The sequence below is a fragment of the Sinocyclocheilus anshuiensis genome, unplaced genomic scaffold (genome assembly GCF_001515605.1).
Source record: "Sinocyclocheilus anshuiensis isolate Anshui unplaced genomic scaffold, SAMN03320099.WGS_v1.1 scaffold719, whole genome shotgun sequence".
Classification (NCBI taxonomy): domain Eukaryota; kingdom Metazoa; phylum Chordata; class Actinopteri; order Cypriniformes; family Cyprinidae; genus Sinocyclocheilus; species Sinocyclocheilus anshuiensis.
Window position 1 is genome coordinate 982,262 of NW_015552643.1, and position 22,428 is coordinate 1,004,689.

General features: G+C 38.3%; 1 protein-coding gene across 14 annotated transcripts in view; it reads left to right on the forward strand.

Moving 5' to 3' along the window:
* celf2 (cugbp, Elav-like family member 2) overlaps nt 1-22,428 on the forward strand; it is a 177,863-nt gene that overhangs the window by 38,173 nt on the left and 117,262 nt on the right. For 12 of the 14 annotated variants that reach the window (XM_016458476.1, XM_016458474.1, XM_016458477.1 and 9 more), the window contains exon 1: nt 17,917-18,099. The exons of the other annotated variants lie outside the window; for them this stretch is intronic. In XM_016458476.1, the coding sequence (XP_016313962.1) occupies nt 17,981-18,099 (119 nt within the window). In that variant the 5' untranslated portion in view covers nt 17,917-17,980. Of the gene's footprint in view, nt 1-17,916; nt 18,100-22,428 lie in introns of those variants that run through there. 14 annotated transcript variants of the gene reach the window in all.

Genomic DNA, 22,428 nt, shown 5'->3' on the forward strand with positions numbered 1-22,428 from the left:
TTTTACTAGTAAGTTTATTTAGAGTAAGTTTATCTTACTAAAAAGCCCATTTTATTTGTTTTTCTATGCTTAATAAAGTTTTGTTTTTAGCTTAGCAACATGCTAACATCAAACTCTATTGTAAGTAATAAGGACTTGAGTTTTCTGAGGCGCTCTTTTTGTATAGGACTGCCTATGTAGACCGTTCTAAATCAATAATTTGCGCAGTTCCGTTTCTGTTAGCATGCAGTCTTAGAAGATAGTGTCCTATGTAGGCAGTAGACAGCAAGGCAGCCCCCTAGGATTCAGAACAGAACTATTGACAAACTCAAACAGCATTCATATACGATTGGAGGCATGTTATGTCTGACATCACTAAGCCAGCGTCCAGCAGGAGGAGAGGATGATGGGATTTTTGGAAAGAAGAACGTGTCACCTCAGACTTTGCCGATTTTAACATAGCCTTTTCTGAATTTTTGATTACTAGAGGAGAGCGAGATGACAGGGAAGAGAAATAAAAGAGAAAAAGGTGTTCTCAGAGAGTCAAGGGTGCAGAGTTGAGGCTGATAAAGATCTGTGACTGAGGGCCATTAAACCCAGCCCCACGGCTATGAGACGACACATCGAAAGAGCGAGAGAGAGCGTCCGAGAGTTTTTTGATAAACTGCTGATCCTGAAATAGCTACACCTATTTTTCATCGGGAATTCTGTTAAGAATAAATTGTCACGTCTCATCTGGAGAGGAGCTTTCTTCCTCGGGGCGGCACACAGAAGCTCAAAGCCACTGCCGGAGTTCGCCACCCTCTCTGTCGTTACAGCGATGCACTGTGGGTTACCGCCAGCAAAAGGCTGATTGACAGACAGCCTGCGAGTTTTCAAGGGCACTCGCGAAAAGGAAAAAATATGTCACCCTGGGAAAATGCTGTGGACGTTACAGTAAAATTAATGAATATGACATGACGAAAAACTAAATTTAAAGGACGTTTTTCTCAAAAGTCAACAACTTGTTTGACCCAGAAATGAAAATTCTCATCATTTACATACCCTCATATTGTTCCAAATCTGTATGATTTTATTGGACACAAAAGATATTTTGAAGAATGTTGGTAGCCAAACAGTTGATGGTAGCCATTGACTTTCACAGGAAATACTATAGAATTCATTGGCTACCATCAACTATTTGGTTACCAACATTCTTCAAAATATCTTATTCTGTGTCCAACAGCTGAAGGAAACTCCTACAGGTTTGGTAAAGCTTGAGGGTGAGTAAATGATGACAGAATTTTAATTATTGGGTGAACTATCTCTTTAACTGTAAGTATAGCCCTCATATCATTGTTTTGATTGGTGGCAAAATATTAAATATTTTGTCTACCTTCACTCCATTGGCCCTTGCATGGCTCCTTGAAAATTGTGTGTGTGTGTGTGTGTGTGTGTTCCAAAAAGGAGATAACTAATATATGTTTCACTATCAAGATCTGTTATTTCCAGGAATACAATGATGTAATGGGCATCATGTTTTCTTCAAGTGTGCATATGGGTTTAATTTGCCAGATATTGTTGATCGAATCCCCCAACTTCTCTCTTGTGCACCACACCCAGAATTACCTCAGCGTTCATTTCTGTACGCCAAAAGTCATGTGCATCTGAGTGCATGCGTTCACAGCAATTTTAGTGTGACTTTATATGCAGATGAAGTGCAAAAGAACACAGTGAAATTCACAAGAATAACAAAACACCTCAGGAGCGAGAGGAAATGAACTAGAGATACAGAGCAGAGGAAATGAGAGGAAAGGAGTTTGCTATTGGTGTTAGCAAAAATGATTGGGGGAAAAATATTTTTGTTTGTGTGTATATGTACAGTCAGAAAAAATACTTTATGAAAATATGCTAATGCAGATGCGAAGGCTTGGGCGAATGCGTTCTTGCATTACTTAATGCGGTGATGCCTCAGAAACTCAGACAGCTGTTGACCTGCAATATATATGCGCTAATTGGAGCTCTAGCACCCCTTGTGGTATTGGTGAGAATGCCGTACATACCTGCGATAGGTTATGAATAACACTCAAACTTGCGTAACTAGAAAGGTTTGTGTTCATGTACGTGTGTAAAAGTATGTCTTGGGCCTAAGGGGAAAATTCCTCCCAGAGGAAAATTTTACTGTGCAGACTTTGAGAACAATGTGCAATCTATAATAAGCCTAATTTACATATAAAGGAGGTGTATTTGTGCTGAAAAGAAAGACAACGACTTAAATTCCCATGGTGCAGTGCAATACTAGTCTCAAGAGACTTGAGGTATAGGTATAGGAAGTCTCCATTTAATATCATTGTTGTATGTCTAAAAATAACAATACTATTTTGAAATATAGCTTCTCTTAATTTTCAATAATTTTTACTATTATATTATATTATATTATTTAAAAAAAGTATTACAAATATGAAATATTAATAGTATAATGAAATATTTAATATTATGGTTAGATGTTGTTGAAGCACAATGTAGAGAAAAAATTGAATGAAATAAAATATACAATTTTAAATAATAATATAAAATATTTAAAAAGTCTCAAAGAGACCCCAATTTTTTTACATAAGACATCTGACGCACTTTTTAAATAAAGAATCGTTGTTGTTGTATTGTAATATTAAATAATAAGAATTAACATTATTAAAATGAATACATTTAATATTTTATTTAGATTTAAAAATAAAATAAAATAAAAAAATAAAATAAAATAAAATAAAAAAATAAAATAAAAAAATAAAATAAAATAAAATAAAATAAAAAAATAAAATAAATGGAGTCTCTGAGACCCCAAACAAAGCCTCTTATTTGTTCAGTAAAGTTGAATGTTGAATAAAGGATATATGGTTACTATAATATGTAGTATGTACTATTACAATATGTATTATTACAATATTAAGTATTAATATGTTTATTATATTTAGTTACTGTTGAAACACACTGTAGAAAAATAAAATAGAAATTTACAATAAAATCAAATAAAAATAATGCTTCATATGTGGCGACATTTGAATCATGTCACAGTATTTGTTGAATAAAGCTGAACGTTGACTAAAGAATATAAAGTTGAATTCTCTTTATAATCAGATCTCATAAGATTCGAAAAAGTTACAACCTGAAAGTTGAGTATGTTTGGGGCCTTGGCGTCTCTGAACAGAAGAACAAGAGGGTAAAGAGATCTCCTATGTGCTTTTTCTTGCCTGTGGGCTACCATCCGAAATACAGTTGTCAACTTAGATGCAGAGATAATCTAATCTCTCTTTTTATCTTTTTCTTTCAACATCCATGGCATAACAAAGAGAAAAGGAAGTGAAAGAAAGGGTGAAATAAAATGTAATTAGCTCCTGTGTGCAATCACTGATTCCCTCATGCTGAATGACTGACTGCCTCTTAGCAAGCTGCATCAAAACCATTTCTTCTCTTTTTTCACTCTCTTTTTTTCTGGTACCGGGGGTCTTAACAGCAGTGGGGGGGCCGAGAGGAAAGGGGGGGCGGAATCAGTTGTCAGCTAATTGCATCTCTCCGTGGCGATTATGTTCTCATAGAGAAAACAACCGATAATTATGGGAGCCGGGATGGCAGCGCAAGAGAGCGGTTACCGAACCGTCATGGCGGCCGTGTGGGACCCGGCCTCATTATCACCACGGAGACTGACCCGCCCCCTTCACCCCAGCAACCGCTCTAATTACCATCCAACCAGACCTGTCAATCAACACTATTTATAATCCAACTCTGAGAGAGGAAGGGAAAAGAGGGAGAGAAAGAAACATTATGAAAAAGTCCCTGGGTATCACAAATATAAACCATTCGGCGTTTATTACAAGTATTCAGGTTCGTCCCTTGTGTGGATTGATGTGCTCTGTGAATAGGCCTGTTTTCTCTTTTGTCCTCTGTTTTTCTGTAGATTGATTATTAGACCGCTCTTCTAAGAACATTTTTAAAAGGCTCACATTGTAGCAGATCACTGAAAGTCAATTGTACTGAGTAGACTATAGGCCTTAGTCGGGCTAGATGCCATATTTAACTTGACATAGATGAAAATAGATAGACGTACCGTTTGTTCAATATGTCTTTCTGTTGTTTACCTTGGCATTGATCGTTCAGCTTACAAAACACTGAAAATGTTTTTCCCCAAAAAAATTCCAGTGGACCAAAAACCTTCGAAATGAACACAGTACAACTTATCGAATGGATTTTACATCTACAATTCACAGCCTCTTTTTCATTTGTGTCACGCCAATGGCACATGCGTATATTCTGTGTGGTTTTGGTTTGCACGTCTGCAAAAACATTTCCAGTGTGATGTTCAAATAACATTTAGTAGATTTTTTGCTGCTTTTACGATTTTGAATATACATGAACTCACACTTTTAAGATGTTAATTTAATTTAATATAGTATATGTAGTTATATATTCTAAATATACTGTGTAAAACTGAATATAGAGTTTTAATCTTGATTATATACATTTTAAAATCAAAATATAATTAGAAATGCTTAATATATTGTGTAATAAATTAGAATAATAAAAATAATAAATATGTAGTTGTAAATTTAAGATGTTAATTTGATTAAATATGACATAAATATGACAAAATACATCAAAAATTTTAATGATTTACAAAATTGTAATGATTTAGAAATTCTTAATATATGGTGTTATAAATAATATTAATAATAATACTCCTGATTATGTAGTTGTAAATTCAAGACATTAATTTGATTAAATATGACATAAAAATGACAAAATACATCAACTATTAAAATGATTTACTGCGTTTGCAAGCACTCTTTTTGTGATCTTTCCAAATTGTTTGTATGTTTACTGGGCATGTGGAAAAAAACTCTGTTGATAGTAATCCATGGGTTGCTTAATGATAGAACATTTAATAAATCATCTGATATTTGTCCATTTTTAGCTGCAGTAGTTGCAGTTACAAAAATATACTTGTATGTATACATATATACAACATGATTATATAGTTGTAAATTCTGAATATGTATTTAGAAATTCTAAAATGTATTGTGTAAATGTGAATATGTAGTTTTAAATTATGATTCCATAGTTTTTAAATCCAAGCATGTGGTAATAAATTCTTAATATATTGTGTAAATCTAAAGAATATAGTAAATAATCTTGATTATGTTATCATTATATATTGGATTAATGTAGATAGTTTTGAAATTGTGATTATATCGTTTTCAAATCCAACTATATAGTTAAAACTATGTTCTGTAAATATGAATATATGTATATATGTAACAGTTTTTATTATGAAGTTGAATTTCTTAGCATGTCAATTTTACATTTTGATTACATTGCGTAAATCTGAATATATAGTTTTAAATGATAATTATATCGTTTTAAATCCAAGTACATGGTTAAAAACACTCATATGTTGTGTAAATCTGAATATAGGTTTACTAATCTTAATTATGTAGTATTTTTAAAGCCAAATATATAATTATAAATATTGTTAATATGTGACCCTGGACCACAAAACCAGTCTTATAAGGGTCAATTTTTCGAAATTGAGATTTATACATCATCTGAAAGCTGAATAAATAAGCTCTCCATTGATGTATGGTTTGTTAGGATAGGACAATATTTGGCCGAGATACAACTATTTGAAAATCTGGAATCTGAGGGTGCAAAAAAAAACAAAATATTGAGAAAATCGCCATTAAATTTGTCCAAATGAAGTTCTTAGCAATGAATATTACTAATCAAAAATGAAGTTTTGATATATTTACGGTAGGAAATTTACCAAATATCTTCATGGAACATGATCTTTACTTAATATCCTAATGATTTTTGGCATAAAAGAAAAATCGATAATTTTGACCCATACAATGTATTTTTGGCTATTGCTACAAATATACCCCAGCGACTTAAGACTGGTTTAAACTGAACATATTATAAACTGAATATATTGTTAGATTTGATTGTAAATACTGATACATTTCTGATAAATTTAGCTGCAGATATATACACATTTGAATGCAGTCACATGAATTACTGAGCCAGACTGCTTTTCGAATTCTCTCTTATATCCATTGTTATTTCACAATAGCCAGCTAGAGTTTGCTTCCACTGAAGAGCATTTGTAGCTATTTGAATGAGCCACCCGAGGTGACGCCTTGTGAAAGGTTCATTAGGCAGCCCTCTGAACGAGCTGCACCACAGCACCCCATCTCCGTCTTTAGGGGGAGTCACCTTGGCGAGCTCCACGGTGAGGCCTGGTGTAGGCTGAGTGATATGAGGCGTGAGACCTTGGAGTGCTGCCCTACTGTTACTCACAATCCTAATACCTCACAGATGTTCTGGATCGAGAAACAGCTGTCTAACATTACTGTACGTACGCACACAAAAACACTTGCGGCCCTCAACAGCCGGTGAAACGTTGTGTACATTTACAAGCATAATGCGGGAAATCCAAAAACACACCACATCCCACCTACAACGAGAACATCCTCCTGTCTAAAGCCGTTAATACCGGCATCTAAAATGCGTAATACTTTTAAACAAATGCTACGTCACATCACTAATACCCTCACAGTAGAACAGCCTCATATGTGCATTCATTCATTGTGTATTTCTGTGCGTTCCACTAAAATATTTGCATTTGTTGTTCATCTAGCCCAGTTCAGACACTTTTCTCGAATAAACCAAAGCTTCTAATCAGAAATACCATGAAAGAGTCTGAATGCTCTGCTTAATTACACATTCGCACACAAAGTCCCGTCCCTCATCCCTGATTGGGTTATTGTCTCCAGTTCTTCTCCACTAACGACCGCTGGGCACCCCCTCGCTCTGAATATTCATGAGAGGAAGTGTCTCACTAGATGGCGGTGCAGCTCAGCGCGGCCATGCTAATGAGCTCACAGGGGATTAATATTTATGAGATCTGGTAGGAGGATACTGGAGATGTGACTTGTGCGAATATGTATGCGTACGGTGACTCAGACCTTAATAGCTGAATAAGTGAGACAGCACAGAGTGGCCTGTCACATACACACAGACATAAGAAGAAAAGAGACTGCTATTTCACTTAATTTGAGTATATTTGTGGAGAAAAGCAAGGCTTAGGTGTTTCACAGGAAGATGAGAGACAACACACGCAAAGCATGTGCTCCGTATATTACAATCATTACACATTTAATGGGACGGTTCAGGCAAAAGTGAAAATTGAGTCAGTATTTACTCACTATCATGTTTTTCCGTATTTATTTCTTCTGTGGCACAGGTTTTAACTTTCACAATTATGAAGAAACAAGTAGCACGTTAAATTAAACATGAACTTTTTAAGTTTAAATTTTTATTTTTTTTTTGTTTTGTGTTTTGTTTTTGTATTTTGTTTCATTTTGTTGTGATGTTTTTCATTTGTTTTTGTTTTGTTTTGTATTGCTTTGTTTTGCTGTTTTGTTTTGTTTTTGTAGTCTTGTATTTCTTTCAGTTTTCCCCAGTTATGTTTGTTTTTGTTTTGCTTATCTAGAAATATTTGCATTAACATATTTCTAGACAGTTTTTGTTTTGTTTTATTTAGTTTTTTGTAGTCTTAAAAATGTATAGTTTATTTTTAGCTTTCCCCATTTATTTTTACTTAAAAAATATTTTAATTTAGGTTTTGTTTGCGATAATAACATCCGTTACAGTCATCACTAGACACATCACCAGTGACACTCAAAGTCTTGACGCACCATGTTGGGACTGCAAGCTCGACTTGCATGATGTGAGGAAATAATTAAATTTGGAATGACATGAAGTAAGTGAAAGTGAAAGTGAAAGTGACGTGACATGTGGCCAAGTATGGTTACCCATACTAGGAATTAGTGCTCTGCATTTAACCCATCCTAAGTGCACACACACAGCAGTGAACACACACACACCGTGAACACACACCCGGAGCAGTGGGCAGCCATTTATGCTGCGGCGCCCGGGGAGCAGTTGGGGGTTCGGTGCCTTGCTCAAGGGCACCTCAGTCGTTGAAGGTGGAAGAGAGCGCTGTACATGCACTCCCCCCACCTACAATTCCTGCCGGACCTGAGACTCCAACTCACAACCTTTGGGTTACGAGTCTGACTCTCTAACCATTAGGCCACGACTTCTCCTTGAAGGTGAGTAAATAATGAATTTTCGTTCCCTACATTTTGAGGTTGATATTAAACAGATATTAAAATACTGTATAAGCTTTAATTGAAGCTTCCTGTTGCAATGTCATGACCTGTGGCATTTGTGACTCATTTAATAATTGCAGCAGTTACGTGGTGTGCATAAGAGTGAGCAGGACTTTGTGTAAGTGTGTTTGTGCCCAAGTTACATAAGATGTTATTTGAAGAGAGGAGGATGTAGTGTCCAATGAGTATGTGTGCATAAATGTTGTCAGTTTAGAAAGACAACCGAGGAACATGTCTCTCACTCGGCTCATTTCACACACACACACACATGCTGTCCAGACAAGTCCATCAATCGTCAAACACCTCTATTGGGTTTGACCAGTCACTGACTAAGCCATTAACCTCTCTCTCACACACACAGACACACGCTTACATAGCATATAGGTACACACTCCCTAGAGTGGTTGCATATTGAAATACACACACAAGGTTCAAATGTATTCCGGGTGGTTGATCCCAAAAATAGAACGGAGTATAGTAGGATTTGAGCTATTTTAGTGCATCCCAGACACACACACATAGACACAGAGCAGATGAACTAGTCCAGACATGAGTGTCAGGTTGACAGCCTCATACCCAGAGGAATGCTTCCTTCAAGCTGAAGAGAGAGAATTGCTCGTTCGTTTGTGAGGTACGGGTGAAAGAAATGTGCAATCTCCCTTAGGGTTGAGCCTCTGGCCTCTGCCATCATTGTCATGCATGTGTGCATGCGTGTGTGGAGATGAATTTGACAGTTGTCAAAAAATAAATAAATGCTGCCCAATTGAAATCACTTTTCGACCTTTAACACTGGACATACAGGCAAAGCACGTCCACAATGTAAATTACCACGTCATTTCATCCATTGAGGGAAACTAAGCTGCAAAAATTCACAACCTTACTGTAGACTCACCGGACATTTAATCGTATCACAACAAAGATAATAAAATATTGCTAGATTCACATTCATCTGTCTATTAGTACCACTCACTGGAAAATTCACTGGACTAAGTGTCATGGAACATGCAATAAGCAACTTAATATCATTTTGCAGAAATGTTGCCGCTTTTCCAAGGGTTGAATATTCAAAACTTCACATGCTCATGCGCTATTGAGATGAATGGGAATGCTAATGGCTAGCATTCTCCAAGTATAGTGGACGTGCTTAATTCAGGTAGCTATAAACGACAATTTAAAATAAATTAACTAGCTAGCTTTGCGAGATTCTGTTGTGACATCACAATAGTTAACCTGAAAATGAAAACCAGTTATGCTAATGCTTGCTATAGTGCTTCTTGTGGCAAAGCTGGGAATATGTTGCGTGATATGAACCGTCCACTGATGCATTTCGAAAGACGTGAGATTAATCTTTCTTAACTGGAAATGTTTGCGTTCACATATTTCTGGATAGAGAAAGCGGAAATGGTCATTATGCCGGTTACTAGCATTAAAGGTGGACTTCAGGGAATAAAATGGTACAAAAGTGAAGAATTGAGCCTGTTTAATATTTATTGTCATTGTTTTATGATAATTAAATGCCATGACATTGAAGATGATATTTCATAGCAAACATTCCACTGTTGGCAGGTTTTCAGAGAGAGAAGGAAATATTTAGATTATTTTGATGCTTCTTAATAGCCAAAAATACCCAGAAAGAAGAGGAAAAGGCTGTATTTTCTTTCTCTCTCTCTCTCTCTCTCTCTCTCTCTCTCTCTCTCATTAGCATCCTAATGAACAGATTCTCTACCTCTCTTCTGTTTTTCTGTCATTCTTAGAGAGGGTGTGCTGGCTTTGAAGTGTCTACACAGACATTTTTTGCATTAAAAAGCACAATAGTCCTTATTTCACTTTGGAGGCACACACAAACACATACATACTGTACACACTTACACAAACACATGCAGGGAGTTCAGTCAAGAGCAAATATGGACCTGAATACAATGACAGTGTAGAAAAAAAAACACCTATCCAAGCAAAACATTTTCCATATAAATAGTGGGGACAAATGGCTTTTGCTGTGTGTATGTGTGTGTTGAGGAAATAATTGAGGAGACAGAACTCCAGAATCAGGCCTCTAATGGAAGGTGACAAATTAATTTCTGTCTGCTAATAGCTCAAAATAGAACATGCCCGACTGGCTGTCTTATTCTAAATGCCGCTTGGAAGTTCAAGCACGTGTGCATGTGTGAATGGGAGGACAAGGAGAGAGAGAAAAAAAAACTCACTGGTACAGCTTAAACTGTTTGTGTGTACAAGCTCTGTGGTTAGATGGATAAACCACACTACCAGTACTAGGTTTTGACCTGGGTTAATTAGGGATTCAAACTTTTTTTTATTAAATTATTTAAATTTAATGAGTTAATTGAATACACATGGTCCATCCTTAAGTCAAAACATGTGACCCTCTACTATATGTCTGTAAGACACGCACCAACTTTCAAAGATTAACAAGCTTTTCACTTTCTTATGAGCTTCTCTCTTCTCCTTACTCACACTCACACACACCCACACCCCCACACACACACACACCAAACCTTTGATCTGCCGGCAACAGCATCATGAATAGTCACGCTGACATTAACGCTCATCGAACGCTTCACTCTAACTGCCATTCATGGATTGGGCCTTTGTGTCTTTAATCTCTGCTGATTGGTCGTCTTAAAATTTAAAAGGGGCACTGTTTGTATTTGATTGGCCGTAATAACATTGTCACAGGAAAAATAGGAGATCTATCTCAGCTCATCCCCGTAATAGGGTTATCCGCACAACACAAATTTAAGAACAATTCACCACCGTGCTTTCATGTGGTCCTGTAATGTGTTTTAGAGATAAGATTAATTCTTCATATCAGCAATCTGATTGTGGACTCGTGTATCTCATGCATGTTTAATAGCAGCCCTTTCTTCCAAACTGCTGCGTCAAACCTTTTCTTCTTTGGGAAAAAAAAAATCTAAATTATTCATCGGTGTTTTGGTGCATTCCTCCTGCAGAACGAGAGAGAATGAATTGAGGGTCTTCCTTTTTTTTTCTGAGGGTCCCACGTGGACTGCATTCTGATAGAGATGAGAGGTTTTTAGGCCTGAGAGAAAGACAAAACAAGGCAAAATAATCTGAGAGTGCTGATCAAAGAAAGCCAAATGCTGTTTTGAATAGGTGAAATGGCATAGCACTGACGTCAGGTAATCCTTATTTTATTAATGTTAGCTCAAGAACTCTCATATTCCGACAAAACACCGTACATTTCACTCTCATCGTCCCTCTCTCCACCCGCTGGGAGATTCCTTTGATATTCCATCTTTTTAAGGCTCGATAACATTTAATAATAAAGGCAGAACCTCTGTGAATTGAGTCAGCTTGACCTGCTTAAGGAAACACACACACACACACACACACACACACACACGCACACTTGCAAAGTCTCATTGTTACTGGTGCCACAAATGGCATTGCAGGTCCAGTGCATGTCATGCACAATATGCCAAAATTGCGTCTTTCAGCTGTTCTCAAAGGGAAGGTCATTTGTTTCAGGGCTGTTTACGTCAAGGATGACAACTGTAACTATAAAAGCTTAATAATCATTCCAGTTCTATGAGAATACAGAGATCCACACGACTGTTATAAGTATACCAACACAGAGGAACAATATTGTTTGAATCATGTAAAAAAAATATCCAGCTGATAAATTATAAAAAAAACATTGAGAGCCAATCAAAATCCATGCTACTTTAAAGAGATTGAACATTTAAAGCAGCAGAGATCATAACTGCAGCGCTCACTTATACTAAACAGAATGTTATTGTCTGTTGGTGTGAATGCCCATGTAGTTATGCTTATAGATATGATTCTTGGTGCAAACAGCTCTTTATTTTGCCCTGCTTTTATTGCTCTCTTGAATACTTAATTCTGATTGGTCAGACTCTTTCAGTCAGATATTTCCGAATATTCACCGTCATCCTTGACAACATTGTATATTTGACCGCTCATCCGGGTAACTGAAAGTGGTGCTATTTTCTTGTCTCTCTACTTTGTTGTTGTTGTTGTAGCTTTAGGATCATCTTTTGGTAAAATTACTCCACGTCGGGGTCCTGATCACCCTATATGTATTTTTTTTTTCAATAATGACCAGCTGAAAGTACATTACACCTTGCCAGGTACAGTACCTACTACAACTTATTCTGGCAAAGAACCACATACTTAGACAGGAGACTGTCTGCTTGAGATGTAAAGCATCAAATCACAGTTTGACTTGTTTTTACTGCTTATTACACTATTATAATCATGCAGTAATAGATGAATGACTTTAAATAGTGCTGCAGTTTGTGAACAGAGTCTGAATGAGGCTGTGACTAAGTTCAAATTGACCTTGTGTCACTGTGCCATTGTAAAAATGTCTTATGTCTTTTTAATATCGCACTTATCAATAACTGGCGACAAGCCTAGTTGTTAAAAACACATCTCAACCCCCTTGTGTTTGGTTGTGTTGTTAAAACTGTTTTTGAACTCGAGTATGTGCCCTATGTGCCTGCTAAGACTGTATTTGGAAGCTCCTGAGGGAACAATAAACCTAGTTTTTACCTGGGCATTTCAGTGCTATTTTGAGATTAAATACCCACAAGTCTAGCCTACTAACTAGTCGCAACATAGACAGCCTTTCAAATGGGCTGTCATGGCTAGGAGTGATTAGACATTGACCTTTTAATCACCGTTATAGACAAGACAATTAGGCAGGAGAGAGTGTGAGAGAGAGATAGTAGGTATTAGTATAGGAGGAAAAGAACAGTATAGTGTCATACAGATAAAACGGAATAGAGGATTGAGAGAGAGAGGGAATAATGCAGGAAAGTACAGAGGATGGAGAATTCAGGAAGATTCTCTAACTAGGTCATTTCATTAAACTGTAAATGCAATACAACTACTTGACAGAGAACGTTACGTTATGTTTGTGCGATGGACTGTACATGATTTTATAATCGGCCTGCTTTGGCTGTGTGTGTGTGTGTGTGTGTGTGTGTCAGTAAACATTGTTCCAGGGCACTGTCTATACATGCAAAGATCTCATCTCTCTCGCCATTACACATTATAATACACACTATACACATTTTCTGTATAGTTTTTTGTCTGTCTTGTCTTGCCTCGTCACTTCTTGTCTTTTTTTCTTGTCACTCCTCTTTTCTTATCTTACTGTGTACTCATGTTTTTATTTTTCTTCTTATCATTCCATTTGTCTCATCTTGTTTTCTTCTCGTTTGATTTAATCTTGTCTTATCTCATCCTCTTTTCTTTATTCTTTTCTCTTCTTGTTTCATCTCATGTCCTTATCTTTTTTACTTTCTTTTCATTTTATCTCACCTTGTCTCTTCCTTTTTCATTTGATCTCATCTTGTCTCATTTCTTCTCTGTCTCATGTCATCTGTTCTTTTCTCATCTTTTTGTTATCTCCTCTCATCTCTGCTCTCTTCTTCGTCTTATCTCTTCTTAGATCTGTTTCTTTCTTTTTGTCTCATCTAATTTCAACTCATCCCTTTTTCATTTTGTCTCTTCTATTCTTGTGTCTTCAACTTCTCTTCTTACCATTTAATTTGGTCTCTTCTCTTCTCATTTTATCTCATCTTGTCTCATCTCTTGTCATGTCTTCTTTATTCTTTTCTTCACTTGCCTCACCTCATCTTTTCACTTTTGCCCATTTTCTTTCATCATGTCTCACTTCATCTGGTCTCTTCTTTTTATTTTTTCTTGACTCATTTAATCACTTCTTCAAGTCTCATCTTGTCTCATTTCATATGGTTTCTTAGGTTCTTACCTTTTTTCTTTTCATTTTCTTTTTGTTTTCTTTATTTCATCATCTCTGTTGTTGTCTCTACCCTTTCTTGTCTTTCCCAGTCTATTCACATTTCTTGTCATTTTGTTTTATCTTGTCTCATCCTGTTTCTCATCTGGACACTTTTTCTCTTCTCTTCTCTTCTCTTCTCTTCTCTTCTCTTCTCTTCTCTTCTCTTCTCTTCTCTTCTCTTCTCTTCTCTTCTCTTCTCTTCTCTTCTCTTCTCTTCTCTTCTCTTCTCTTCTCTTCTCTTCTCTTCTCTTCTCTTCTCTTCTCTTCTCTTCTCTTCTCTTCTCTTCTCTTATATTGCACTAATCACTCATAATGGGCCCTATGGACTCAACCAATTGAGTGTGATCAGGCATCTGCCTCAGACTCAGCTAATCAAATGCCATTGACAGAGATCATAGGAAACCAGTTATCACCCCTGGCATATATTTTCTTTTCGGCTGTCAGTAACAGCTTGACTTCAACCCTCACGCAGACAGACACGTAGATTCTCTTCTTGCAAAACAATTGCCAAAAAATAGGGCTTTTGCGAATCTCACTGAAAAAACTGCATGAATTTAGCTAATATTGATATTTTGATATTGATATTGAAATTGATCGCTAATACATTTGGCATTTCGTCTAGCCGTTAAGTTCCCTGCCCACATCTGACTATATGCCTGCCACTCAGAAACACTCGCTGCTGAACAACCATTACATTTACACTGACTAGCTCATGTGAGACTGGCAGAGGGACTGATGATAGAGAAAGACAGACGGAGGGAAAGAAAAGGAGATGGCAGATGGAGCACAGAGACATTTGGAACTGGTTATTTTACGCTCCTAACCAATTTTATTTGCATGACATCTGTAATCGGAATCACTATGGTCAGTGTAATGCAGATTCCAGATCAACATTGAAGAAAAACCTTTTTGAAGTGATGGGATCTGCATCTATTGCAGTAGGTACAGTTATAGGACATTAATGGGGTACCTCAGGATCGCAGGTGTTTGGTAAACAAATTACTTTGGTAATTATCGCAAGTGTTATAAATGATCCTAGCCAAGTGTGCAAGGTGCAACACAAAATTTTGTCCTTTAATGAATCGGTGCCCTTGATCCTCTGATGTGTTTTTCTCGCGATGAAACTTTCATGAGCCGTAATAAACACAATGCATTTTTAAACAGGCAGATCTGAAAGACATTTGGAAAAGAGAGAGGGAGTGAGAAACTTGTGAAGGAAGGAGACATTTAAAGAGAAAGGAGGTAAATATGTTTTTCTAGAATAGACAGAATGAGAGAGAGATGGAGGGGTAGGAACAGATGGTGAAAAGAAAGAGCAATGACAAGAGGTTATTTTCAGATGAGTGTGACTCTTTAACAAAATGTGCCCATTGGGAGGAAAAATGGGCTTCTTAGAATTGCACATACAACACTCACACTCAAAACCCTCGTTTAAACTAATCCACATCCCTGGTGATTTTCTTCTTTCCCACCGCAGAACTAATTGATCAAAACAATGGTCCTCAAAAAGCCTTCTGGTGTTGTCTCAGAAAAAAAAAACACAGTTCATGAGTAGCACTGGTGCAAATCCTAACCCGGAATCATTGAACTGTTTCAAAACTTGACACACCAAAGCCCAAAGTATATTTTGCCGTTCTGCGACTTTCAAAACTTGACGCACCAAAGCCCAAAGTATATTTTGCCGTTCTGCGACTTTCAAAACTTGACGCACCAAAGCCCAAAGTATATTTTGCCGTTCTGTGACTTTTCTTACTGTCCTCGTAACACAATTTTCGCCATCAGAAGTGTCTGTGGAAGTCTGCGCAACAGCATAGGTGCGAGGTGAATGTTGTGACAGAACAGAACGAGTCAAGTAGGTTGTACTGCGCATATGTATCGAGCTGTGCGCAAGATGGAAAGGAACGCATGAAGTTAAATATACCCGAGCCTTAAATGGGATAAATCACTCAAACCAGACAAGTCCAGTTTACTGTATAACCTTTTCAAAATTGTACCTTTGTTCATTACCATGGTAAAGTTGTTAAAGGACAACTTGTCAGTAGTATATGTAAATGAGCAATGTGCACTCTTTCGTTACCCGCACCTCATTTGCATTTACAGAGAATATCTGGGTGCAGGTCAGGGCCGGAGTGGGACTCATTTTCAGCCCTGGAGTTTCATACCTTAGACCGGCCCACTTTAGTTCATGATTGACTATATTAAAATAATGTAATTAAAACCTCAGTATATAAGTCTGCTGTTCTCTACAGCCTTATAATTCATTGTATTTTTCTATAGCTTTCATATTGATGTAAAAATCTTAACTTCAGAAATGGAAAATAAGGGACAATTGTATGTTTCAAAGGAAATAAGGGACAAAATACTCAAAATAGTTGTACTGTAGTTCCATAATGTATGTCTGCCTGCAGTTTAAAGGTTCCCAGAAATAATCACATTTGGTTTGCTTAACCTAGGCTATTTATGTACAATTACTCTAAAAAAAAATTTATGTCATACAAAAAATGTCATCGGCCTAAGTAAATTGTACCATTATAGAATTGTGACTGACTGCACAAGTAGTGTAGTAATTTAGCAGATGAAAATACTGTGAAATTACATACATACAAATGGCATGAAATTTGAAAGCATAACAACTATCAACTATGACGTCTATGAAACGTCAGTCAATAAAGCATTTTTTTTAAACAATGGCACTATAGGCTACATTTTTTTAACTAAAATTTTATGGCAACCATATAGTCTATGAATGAATGAAAATGCATATTTTTCGAATAAAGAAAACTTAGAGAGTTTGGGCTGTTTCTGCTGCTTGAATTTGTACTTCAATAATGAGGTCCAAATTTAAGAATAGGCTACGCTAGAAGTTAATTTTTTTTAAATGTATCTCTCTCTCTCCTTCTCTGTTTAACAGCATTAACTTACAATAGTGAAAGACGTCTTCCCCCAGGTCAATTGAATGTTTTCCTGCCTTGCTGGATGTTGGGCTCATAATCAATTAGTTGTTTGCATTCGCCCAAACTGATTTGGCAAACTCAAAATGCGGACAATGAGGGGATTTGCCGTTAGCACGAGTCCCGCTCGCTGTGAAGCAGGAGCAGCCGGCAGAGGATTCCGCTTGGTCTTAAAGCCTTCCTCAAACGGCTACGTTCACAAATAAACAGAACGGTTAGCAACCCTAGTCATCATTAACCTGAAGTCTGCGAGTGGGTCTGCAAGAAAATTATAAATAAAAAGAGTGGGGCTGCTGTGAGTGCAGGCAGCCTGTAGGGACAGCATATTTCAATCCAAACGTGGCCCAAAATACAGACCGGCCCACCGGGAATCCTCCTGGTGCTCCCGATTAGCCAATCCGGGCCTGATGCAGGTAACAATTGCATATACTACCAACATTGTAGCAATACAAGTTCATTCTTTAAGTGGACCACTCAGTATGTCTACTCGGTTGTTTCACGTTTCTCTCGGTTCTTCAGCATTGATAAATTATCCAAAGACGTCTCTATTTTAGTATTCCCAGGGTCATTCACAAAAGATGTTCTTGTGTCCATTTTTGCCTGTGTTGACATAAATAATATTAGGACAAAGATGGACGCTCTTGAGAGAGACAAGTTATAGTACCAGGCCAGTGTAGAGTCTTGCCTACTTCTTAACGCCACTTCTTTAGTTTTTATTCTTGTACGGATACGAGATACGATCTGTCCTCAGGGGTCTTGGGCATCCTGGACAACAGTAGGCTTCTCAATGCTAGCCAGCACCAGGCTAACAGCACTAGCTCTGGCCCAAAAACAACATGAGCTGTCAGAAAGGGTTATCACAGCCCAGTGAATCAGATGGGAGGAGGGAGGGACAAGGGGAAGGAGGAGGGAGCCGGTGAGGGTGGATGGGTGGGAGTGTTACTGCGAGAGAGGAAGAGAGAGGATTCAGACGCCACAACTGAAAGCACAAGGATCGTGTGCATGTGTAGTGCGTGCTTGCATTCGGAGTAACGGTTATGTTGGAGCACTCGTCTGAGCTGGGCTTTGTGCCGAGTGTGTGTGTGGACAGCATGCTATACCCATCCACCGCAAACAGCGCTGTCTCCATGAGGAGCACAGAGGAACTACTGCTGAGGTAAAGCTGTCCCTGGACAGCACACAAAGACATGCATGCACACACATACACACGGATCCGGCTAGCTCCGAAAGGTTTGCCGTTCATAGCTGCAGGCATGCAGCGAGCCGTTTCAGGAATGTTTGGTTGACGGCAGCCCTGTGGTTTTGCTGGCGCGGTTCGTTGACATGCCGTTTGTAGGCCGTTTGTAGGCCGTTTGAGCGGTGCGTGCATGCAGTTGTGTTTTTGTCAAATTGCGGGACCCTGCCTGCAAGTGAAATGCGCAGCTTGCAACGTTCCCCTCTCTTGTTTCTCTTCCCTACGGTTCGGTCGGAGCCTCTTAAAAGACTGAAGAGTTGATACAGCTATAGAGAAGTGTTTGAAGATGCGCGTGCATGCACGCAGGATAATGCCCGTGTATGCGCAAGGAAGGAATAGTGACAGAAAGAGACATTGCATCCTTGATAATAAAATTGTGCTCATTTTTTGCAGTCGCATTTCCGCACAAGCGGTCCTAATCTATATTAATGCACCATGTAAAGTGTGCAAGTATATTTGCATGCATTTAAGTGTGCAAACACACTTGTAAGGACCTAAATTCGGAGTTTGTTTGGATGTAATAATCGCATTAAACAAAGAGAGGGACAAGCAGGAGGGGTTAAGCCCCGTCCCGCCACTAGAAAGATGTCTGCTTTTGTTTGCACGCCTCTCTGACGATTGGATTTAGAAGGGTGGGGGCATCTGGAGAGGAATGGAGGGGGGGGCATTCGGTGGAGAGATGAAGGGAGGGTAGCGCTGAAAGCATTCTCAACAATGGGATGCCCCGACAATGATGCTGTCACACACCACTTTGTGGCTTTCTAGCTCTCCTCTCGGTCTCTGTCTCTCTGGACAGTTTTTAAAAGTGGAGAAGGGTGCTAATCAGGCTGTGTCGGGTTGGTTTTTATCCCAGGGTTATGGGCGGTTAATAACGCAGGCGTTTAATGTGCAGAGTGTAATGGGGTGTGAGGGCATTAGTTGGGCCAGAGAGGCAGCCATGTTGGTTTAAAGAGTAGATTTATGGCCTTTTACTCATTCATTGTGCTTGTGCTCAATGGCTTTTAAAATATCCCCCGAGGAACATGAATCTCTCCAATGACTGCGGTCAGGTCTTCTGGTGTAACACACGTATACACACACACACACACACACACCTTGGCCATAACTCAGCCTCCTCCAATAAAGAAATGTCAAATGGTACTGTGCCGTACAGGTTCGTAACCATCACACGCACGTGTGTGCATAGGCAAGCTCATTATAGAAATATGACCAATGACCATATGTTAACAAACATACCCTACTGCGACCTGGGCTAAAAATATCGTTATTTGATGAAAAAATTATTTATGGCGCTACACTAAGGGCCACATACATGGGAAAACGGTACATGCCGGGACTGTAAATAAATCTATTGCACGTGCCCCTGGCAGTTGATGTAATGCTTCGTTCGCTGAGGACTCACATCGATTTATGCCGCTGTGCCTACCTTCAATCCATCTGATGGCGAATGTACTGTAATTATAACTAGGAATAAAATATTTTATTTAAGATTGATGGTTAGGTGTAATATTACTGATATGAAACATCTCTGAAATGTCTTTTGTGGTGCTATTTATGTTCCAAAACCTAGTGGGCTGCCTACCTAGACATCAATTTGCACATCACAGTTTTAAAACCAAGTGAGCTGCCTACCTAGACATCATTTTTAGTCATAATAGGCATGTTCAAATGTTCATGTATGATGCCTAAAAATGTAATGTAGCAACTTGAGATTATCAAGCGTTGCCTGTGTGAGTGTTCTTTTGAAGACTTTAGTTGACAGGGCTATTTAAATGCTTTAGCTAAGGCTGAATGTGTTTCTCAGAGGAAGTTGAAGGGTTAAGCAATCACAGATGACACCAGGTCAGTTTGCGCTTCACGGGCCATCATAAAAGCTTACACTTTCTTCCTAAATCCACCCATACAGCACTGCCGACTTTCCGCTATAAACACTGGAGTTTGTACTCTGCAATTAGTGGCTTGGAAAGCCTTTCATTGCGGTAAAACAAGGCGATGGCGGTTGAGTCTGTGTGTGGCTGTGGCGACGGGCTGCTGTCACTGTGCATTCTGGGATATGTGTCACGAGTGTGTTGCAGAAATGGGTGGTTTTGTGTTATAGGAGAATGACCTGTCCCTAGGTGCCCAATGTTGAGCTGTGGCTCAGTGAAGCTGCGCGAGTTTCAAATGAAAATAAATGAGAAGCAATGACCAGCACTCTCAGGGCCCTGCTTTAATGAGAGGAACGGGGGGAGGGAAGTTGAAACAAAGGAAGGGGTGAGATGGATAGAGAAAGGAAAGGGGAAAAAGGCTCCTTCATGAATGTAGGACTTGGAGAGAAATGGCAAATTTATTTAAACTCCAATTTCGCTACCCAAGACCTGTTCAATTAAACCAGTAAGGTTCATTGCACTCGGTAAAAATCACTCTGAGGTTGGCATTCTGGGATAGCGGGAGGCAAAAATAGGCCTGTACTTCGAATGTTAGTCGATTTTATGATTTAGGAGGAAGATTTTGTTCTACATCAATATTACAGAGCAGAATAGCTTACGGATTTTATATTTGGGGAGTGTAGAGCGACTGGAACGCAATACAATGTGCTGTTGATGTCATGATATCATTACTGCTGGTTTGGAATTGTGATGATGTAAACAACAGGGGTCAAGTTGATGTAGTAGATTAGACAGGCTAGTGATCCCAGATTACACTGACAAGTTTACACATATGCACGAGCAAAAGAATAACCTGGCTGTTCTTTTCTATATATTGAAAGTAAACAAGGACTGAGGCTTTCAAGTGTCAGTACAGAAGAGAAAACATCATTTAAGTATCATGTACTATTGTACACTAGTTTTCCAAAGCCATACAACAGACCAAAATGTAAGTCATTTTTCCCTCTATTAAGCTTTTAATCATTGCGACTGAATCATTGAGTAACTGGGTTGAACTCGAGAACCACATCAGTCCAATTCACAAACAAATCATTCATACCTATTTTCTGAACTGGATCAACAATTCATTGGAAATAACTCAAAGGTCTTAAGCCTTATTTTGGACATTATTTCCGCTGAGTGGTAATGTTCCAGCCTGATCTCATGGCAATTCGTCCATATTTTACAAGGTGGCTAATTCGTACCAATTCATATGACCTCATTCTTACGAATTCATATGATTTGGGAAAAATCGTATGCATTTTATGAGTTGGCAAATGCGTTTTAATTCACACAAAGGTCCACACCTAACCCCGCCCCTAAACCTACCCCTCACAGAAATCATACAAAATCATACAAGTGAGATTGTACAAATTTGTACGAATTAGCCACCACGTAAAATACGTACGAATTGGTCATGAGATAGCGTTGAATGTTGACCTCACACATTCAGTTTTGATTAGAGTACATCAAATCTGGTCTGGCTGTCGCATACAGTCTATCTGCAAAAGTTCAAATATTTTGATGTACCAGAAGCTCAAATCAGAAAGCAATAAGTCTGCATACATATACATTATAGTTAGAACAGTTCCTGTACTACTCTTCATTGGAAGTAAATGACTTCCAGTCTGCTGTTTGCTGGAGACAGTGAAAAGATGGTTTTCACTAGCACTAGACAATGAACTAACATTCTGCAGTCTGTGGTTTGGCACTTAGAACACTGTGCATGTAGTTTAGTTCTTCTGATGTGTAATGACAAATTCATTACATCATCTGTGTATATATATATATGCATGTTTATCTGAGATGACCTGAAGCAAAGTATCTTTAGTATGCAACATGGCGAAACTGAGAGTATGCATGTGTATGTGTGCACTTTCACCCAAATGAGCACGCTCACTGCTTTACATAATCCATGAGTTAATCAAATATTCATGAGCCCAAACAGACTCTTCTGACAGACCAACAGCCCATCTGTGCGTCTACATGCACGCATGCACAAGGCTATAGGCTAGGGCTTTATCTGAGATGACCTGAAGTATCTTTAGTATGCAACATGGCGAAACTGAGAGTATGCATGTGTATGTGTGCGCTTTCACCCAAATGAGCACGCTCACTGCTTTACATAATCCATGAGTTAATCAAATATTCATGAGCCCAAACAGACTCTTCTGACAGACCAACAGCCCATCTGTGCGTCTACATGCACGCATGCACAAGGCTATAGGCTAGGGCTGATATATGTATATATACTGTGCAACAATAGAAAGACATCAAAACATAGAGATTTTGCTATACTGTGATATATATTTGCATTTTTCTCAGGGGATGTTATTTACACGTA